Source organism: Antrostomus carolinensis, unplaced genomic scaffold (assembly GCF_000700745.2).
Source record: "Antrostomus carolinensis isolate BGI_N321 unplaced genomic scaffold, ASM70074v2 scaffold9697, whole genome shotgun sequence".
NCBI classification, from domain to species: domain Eukaryota; kingdom Metazoa; phylum Chordata; class Aves; order Caprimulgiformes; family Caprimulgidae; genus Antrostomus; species Antrostomus carolinensis.
In genome coordinates this window covers 15,920-23,084 of record NW_010326611.1, presented here as the reverse complement: position 1 = coordinate 23,084, position 7,165 = coordinate 15,920, and the positions used below count along the sequence as shown (strand labels likewise).

The 7,165-nt window shown below is 38.0% G+C and overlaps 1 protein-coding gene across 1 annotated transcript in view; it reads right to left on the bottom strand.

Moving 5' to 3' along the window:
• Positions 1–462: 462 nt before the first annotated feature.
• The window catches only part of FAM53A (family with sequence similarity 53 member A), a 10,790-nt gene continuing 4,087 nt past the window's right edge, over positions 463–7,165 (bottom strand). The window contains exons 2-3 of the mRNA XM_010171639.2: positions 3,540–3,594; positions 463–1,274 (exon numbers count right to left, since the gene is read on the bottom strand). Coding sequence (XP_010169941.1) covers positions 463–1,274; positions 3,540–3,594 — 867 coding nt within the window. The remainder of the gene's footprint in view (positions 1,275–3,539; positions 3,595–7,165) is intronic.

Here is a 7,165-nt window from a genome sequence, read left to right as displayed (position 1 = left end):
TTTATTTAAATTAACTGAATTTTGCTTGACCTTACTTAACTTTATGGAATTACTCAAACTGTAAGGGGAGGCTCAACCAAACAGATTTGCACTGAGACCATTTAGAAATCATTGCACATTGTTCTCAGGGAACACAGTGGCATAACTTTTTTGCCACCCTGTCTACCCCCATTCCCCATGGCTTCCTTGCATTTTAAAAACAAGCCATTTTTCTTTGATCTCTGCTTCAAGCATCTTTTCATGACTCTTTGTACTTTATATCAAGTAGACTGGACTTCAAGAACCGGGCTGGGAGCAAAGAGTAAGTTGCTATAGGGCATGGCACTAAGTGTAAAAAGCCTGCAGGACTGCTGAAATTTTTCATCAGTATTAAGACACAAGCAAATCTGTAACAACTACAAATTACTTAAGTTTCTCTACAAATAGCCTTTCTGCAATAGTTCCCTTCACACACTGAGGAAATTAAAGTCTCACCCGTGTCATTTTAAAAAAGTCTAACGATGGTCTGTTCCATCGTACATCCTCCTCCCGTCTGCGCTTTAGCCGGCTTTTCTTTTCATTCAGAACGCAAGGCTGAGAGCGGCATCTCAACAAGCCCTGACGCCGGCTGAGCTCGGGTGTGGAGGTGGGAGTGCTGTTGGCTGAAGGCAAGAGATTTCCCGTCTCGGTGATGTGCTCCTGGGAGAGGGAGAGGCGGCGCCTTGGGTTAAAGTCACAAGGGCCTCCAGAATTCCAGCGGGTACTCGAGCTCGTGCTGCCCTCACTACTGTCCACAAACCCGCTGCTGGCAGAGGAAGGTCTGGGTACTGGTGACGTGTTGAAGCTGGTGATAGTGAAGACGTTATTTAGCGACAGTATGTTTTGTGGCAGACTGATACTTGTGCTTCTCTGTAAAGTTGCACTTCCATGACTGTTGCAGCGTTGCAAGGTAGCGCTACCACCACTGTTACACCGTCTCTTTGACACAGGAGTCCAAACCTTTGAATTGCCAGGCTTCCACGGTGACCGACAGCGAGCCAGCTCATCTGGCTCCGAGAGGGACCTACAATGGCGTTTTGTTGGTGGTGCCAATGGCTGGCTCGAGTTTTCATTAAGGTTTAATTCACTTATCCATCCTGACACCATAGACGTACTGGAAGATTCCTGTTGCCACTGCAGACTACCATTACTGGTAGTACTGGTGCTGAATGGGCATACTGGAAAAGGGTAAGCTGAATTCCTTGTGTCAGTCTGGATTGGGCAACCCCCATTTAAAGCTTTCCAAGGACTCTCTTCTGAAAACAAAAGAAGAATACAGATGAAAGATGCAAAGGAAAGACAACTTGTTTTAAACCTAGTTTAATATAAGCTATGAATCAAGCTCAAGCTTAGAAGGATGAGCCACAAATACCCAGCTCTTAATCAAAATTTCACACTACGGTTACATATTCATTTTAAAAAAAGGTAGAAAGTTTGAAAAACAAAGACCAAAGTATTTCAGGAGCCAATCCAGGCATAACAGTATATGTGTACCCTGTTAATGCTTCTTCCTGTACACTGAAAGATTACAGCACTGTGTTCCTTAGCAAGCAACAGGGACAGCTTCCTTACCTGCTTCCTAGTGCATAGCACATACCATAAATAAAACATGGAACAGTGAACGACCTAACCTACAACCAAGATGGATTAACAAATAACATGAGAACCACTAGGGAAATTTATTTATTTTAAATGCAGGATAATCTCTTCATAGACTGCTGGCCTTCGTTTGGCCATTATGCTTTTCTATTAAGAATACCTCACTAAAGAAAAGTTTCAAAGAGATAGGCATTCACATTCTGTGGTGTGAAAAGCTTTACTTTAAATTAGAAACAGTATACAGTTAAATCAGACCGTAGATTTTTTTTCCCCCCATATTCAAAGTGTAGGAAAAAAATATCTTAATTCAATGCATAAAATGGAGTATCCCTTAAGAACCTTCTGCAAGTTTTACTGTGAATACAGACATAACCCATAGTGCACAACTTCTCATCTGAAGTGGCAATGCTGGGTTAAAAGCAGTCTGCCAGTGGAGCCTCTCACTCTTTTGTAAAGCATTTCTTTGAGAACATTCTGCACATTTTACAGCTGTTCCTCCACATTATACAATGAAGTGTAAGAAGAACTACAGCAGACTTTGGATTTGCAAATTGAAAAGCAGCAAAACTGTTGGCCAGTTAACAGTGCTTCATGCTTGGTTAGAAAATCTGCTAATTTAAACCAATTAGCCAAGTAAGTTTCACTTATCCTGGCCTTAAAGAAAGACTATTTAAAATACCAAGATTTTCCCCTATGCCTATTTTAAGAACCCTGATATAGCCTAAACATTAAATACTCATATATTCTTATAGTTGGTCGTCTAAACTAAGTTTTAGAGTAATCAACAGATAAAAGATTTGCCGAGTAGCTTTAAAAGTTGCAAACTCAAATAGTTGTACGTGTTCCATGCCCAAAGTATGTCATGGATTATCCTGTTTATTTGGATCTTATTTAAAGAACACCCTATTGTCTCAAAATCATTTAACTGTGCAGACAGCTGGCCTATTCAAACAACATGTTTTATTAGAATTCCTCTGTCCTTCCTCCTCCATTCTTTCAGATGGGTACAACCACATACTGTGCTTTGCCTTAAGCATGTAAGCTCTTCAAGGCAGGGACCATCCATAATTCAATGCAAGTAAAATAGCCAACACAATGGGAACCAGATAATGTTTGAAACTCCTAGCATCTACTGTAGGACAATTTGCTAGCTTGGACTGGCTTGATTTTAAAAAAATCCTTAGGAAGCTTTCTCCCAAGCTGGGAGGTTGGCTTAAAGTTTACTGTAAAAAAAAAAGTCAAGAGTTGTACATATGTTTTAATTGTTCACGTGCTAATAGTTTTTAAGATAAAATACCAATTCCCTTTGAAGCCCCACACAAATCAAGATTCACATTTTACAGGGAATCCCACTGAGCAAATAAAAATCCTCTGTGCTTAAAGACATGACAGAGTATGCAAAATTTCAAGTCCATACCTTAAATAAAGGAGTAAAAAATTTACATTATAAGTGGCATTTTTATTTTTGCTAGACACAGCTTAACTCTTATTCTAATAGGACCAAGGAGGGAAAAGCAAATAACACTTGCATGAAGGCATCAGACTTCAACTTACGGTTTGCATCATGCTCGATATTCTGTGTGGCAAAGCACACAAGAAAGATGTGCAAGACGTGAGAGCCTTCTCCTAGCTAAGGAACCTGAAGAGATGTTTAGCATGAAAAACAGCATTTCTGAGCTTCTGTACACCACAGCAGATATTGAACAAAAAAAAAAAGTGTGTTACAAGGCCTTTTACTATGCAAAGCAGATCACAAGTACAAAACTAACAACCAGCTATTCCCAGTATTGTTCAAAGACCAGCTTAAACCAGCAGGCTCTACAACAGCATGCTCCATCCCCCTCACCTTATTTACAAAAGAAAGGCTGCTTGCTATACCAATTACCTCAGTAAAACACAGCTAAGGTTTCTGAAGAACTTACCGTTGATTTCGAAAGGGAACAAGCTGCCACTTTTGTTCAGCTTCTCAGATGAGTACTGAAATCAATCAGAAAAAAGTTTTAACTGTGTGAAAGAGTCAGCATTCACCTCAAGGAAACTGCAGGCAGTTTTCAGTTTCCTTATATGTGCATTTAACATCATCTTTAAAAGGACAGGATTTTGCTTTGCTGAGTATCTTCAAGAAATTCCTGAACAGCTGATCCTTATAAATAAAACCTCTGGCATCTAACTATTTGTAATGTTTTGTGATATACTGCTATGTATCAAACTGTTCCAAGGGTTGCAACATTAGCCCATGTGAATAAACTGCAAAATTAAAAGCAATAATTCACTCTTAATGAAAAACCTTTGATCCAATTCTCATTTCAGTGGAGAGGAAATTACAGCCTGACAATTGAGTTTCCATTTTCAATCTTAAGGCTAAAAAGCAAAACACTTCATCTTAAACTAAGAGACAAGAATAGCTTTATCTAAATTAAGTATACAAGATCTTAAGGGTCACCACCATGAACACTGTCCCAATCAGGCTTTACTAGTATTTTACATTTTCTTAGTATCAATGTAGTAAAAAGTTTTCTTTTCTTAAAAGTTAAAAAAGTCATTAAAATAAGTCTTTCTTATTAAAAAAATCATTTTTTGCAGACTGACGGTTTTTGAAGTCAGTTTGTTGTCTATGGTTCACTATTCATGTAAAAGCCATGCTTAAAACATTCGTGTGTAAAGGGTTTCAGAATTCACAATTAAGCTTCATAAGTAACGTCTGCACAGTAAGACAAGATTGTATACAGAATGTTTTCCATTTTCTTAACTAATTTTACCGAAAAAATACTGCTAGAGGCATTCTTAAAGCTTCTAGAGTTCTCAGACAAAGAACAGAGCTTGCTATCCAGCCTCCTATAAAGGAGTTATAAATAAATAGCTTAAGACTCCATCAGAACCCAAGGGTCATTATTTATCCCCCCATCACCACCTCAGGATGGAAAGGAAGATTGCTTTAAAAGACAGCAACACACTCTATGTGAACATTGTTTTTTGTGTATAGGCAAAGACAACAGCATTGTACACACACTTCCTTTCCAGATACAAAGTCATTTTTTTAAACAAACAACCTTGGGCTACAAAGCTTTTCTTTCTTGCTGTGTAGCAGCACACAGAGTGCTAGTGACAACTTTATATCCTTGAGCCCCAAAGATAAAACACAAGTGCTAAGCTATGGTAGTATTCCCTTGGTGTTATTGTTTTAGATGTAGGAAATAACGGAACAGATGAAAGGACAGGACAGCTGTCAGATTTTTAATCTTATTTTTTTATCAACATCTGCACATGAGACAAGGCATTTGATTTTTACTTTACATTTGCATTTGTAGATGCATTTACAGCTTCCTTTTAAAGAAGGCTACTTTAAGTAAAGAGCAGAACTTCAAGTTTGAATCTCCATCAGATTTGCAGTTAAACAGCCCTATTCAAACCATCTGAAGTCTGCAACTTGACAGCAGGAGCAGCAGTCACTTCTAGTTTGCTCTCCATAACTGCAGTTATCAGTTATATAGTACACCCATTTGAAAAGCTAGTATCAATAGTTCACTCTAAACAGCTACTGAGGTACCACATAGAACAGAAGAGCACATTATGTTACATTTCAGCTGTCCCTGAAGGAGAAACAAACAAATTAAAGAGACTTAAAGATAAGGTTTTTCAGCAAATTCCCCCCTCCAGTTTTCCCCAAGTGAAAGACAGTATCAACCTATTCAACTATCTGATAGGAACTAAGGAAAATATGTTTTTAGAACAGAATTCTGTGTCAAAAAGTCTTAACACTAATGTATCTTGAACCACATGGAAAAAGGTAATAAGAATGACTTAATCATAACAATACTTAGGGATATTTAAAAGACTATTCACATAGGCTAAGATCTTTGATGCTTAGAAGGAAGAGAACCTCGAGCACAATCCCACATGACAATTATTAGATTAATATTTAGTTTTTACAAATAGTTTTCAGCATCTTTAATGCATCTTTAACAAGGTTCTGTTCAGAAGAGTGCCCAAATTATTTGGTTACCTGCACTTTAGTCTCTACCTGATGGACAAGGCTTTTTAAGGTGGTTAAACTACTACATCTTTGACAGCTGCAAAGCACTGAAAGCATTTTTTCAACAGGGGCATGAAAAAAAGGGGATCACATACACACAGACTGTCTGTACTACAGAGGATGACTGCACTGTTCTGAGGCAGACAGCAACCCCATCCTTAGAGCTCTTTCTGATCAGCTTCTAGTGAAGTCAGTGCTCAGTTCTATGAGAAAGTAGACATATTACAACTACAACTCATCCTCTTAAGTGATTGTTTACACAGAATCCTGACAAATTTCAAAAAAGTGCCAATTTGAAGATTAAGACCAAGATTGACCACTAAGAATGCCACACATGACATCATATGCAGAAAAGGGACAGTAAGCTGCACCATTTCCAGTAAAAGCTCAAGGCACTGAAATAAGGAGGTAACTAAGGGGAGAATAAGTAAAGAATTCCCTTTATGATACATACTTGGCTTTCTGTAACTGCAACTTAAAAACACTTGGAAACACTAGTAGTGTATTTTAATGATGTCTGGAAGTTCAAACTTGCGTAGACTATCAGACTGTAAAATGTTTATAGGAGGGAGGATTTTTTTATCTATACAGGACATGGCACAAGTCCCACTCGATATTACTGTAACAGGGCACAGAACCAGTTTATCAGCTCTCCTGGGTCAGCTACTCTACCCTCCTCCATTCATTCCCTTTGTGCTATGATCTATCCAAAGCTTCCTGAACTAAGAGCTCTTTTTTATGATTATGCTCAAAAAGAGATTGCAATCGATAAGAACCTTAGCAGGGAAGTCTGCTTCCCCCTGTGTGAAGGAAATCTTCCTCAGAATAAAGTCAAATTATTCAAAGTAATTTTCTTGAGGAAGAAACTCAAGAGGTCATGCATCTCTATCTTCCAACTATTGCTTTTTGAAACAGATGTTAAAAAAAGCACCAAGATCCAATGCCTCTTGAGAACTTTCCAGGGAAAACAAAAAAGTACATTTTTAGATACACACAAAACAATGAAGCTACAAGTTGCATCTAAGCCTGGAATTGTTTGCTTCATGCAAGAAAGTGAGTCTATTTTGAAATGCTTGTTCAAAAGTAGAACCTCTTTTGTGCATTTGGAGAGACCATGCTCAATAGGAAAGGAATTGCGTGGTATGACATTAAGGACAGCACTGCAAGTTTCAGTTGGTTTACCGAGTCTTAGCAGCTGTTCTTTTGCTAAAACATTCACTTAAACAGGCACCTAGTCTTGAACTGAGTAAATGGAAGAGGCACACAAGTGAGACTGACAGTGAATTATAATTTACATCACTAATTTATAAAGTGTTCTTTGCTAGCAAAAACCCAACTGTAACAAAAATAATTCTGGCTGTTGTTCTTCATACACTCCAACCTACTGCATTAAGAACTTCACAGCCTGTACTACCCTCTTCATTATTCTCAGAATAATGTCTCGATCTTAATAATTTTAAATTTATTTATTTTTTTTAAATTTCAAGGCATTTTCTCCAGTTTCCAAGTATATTT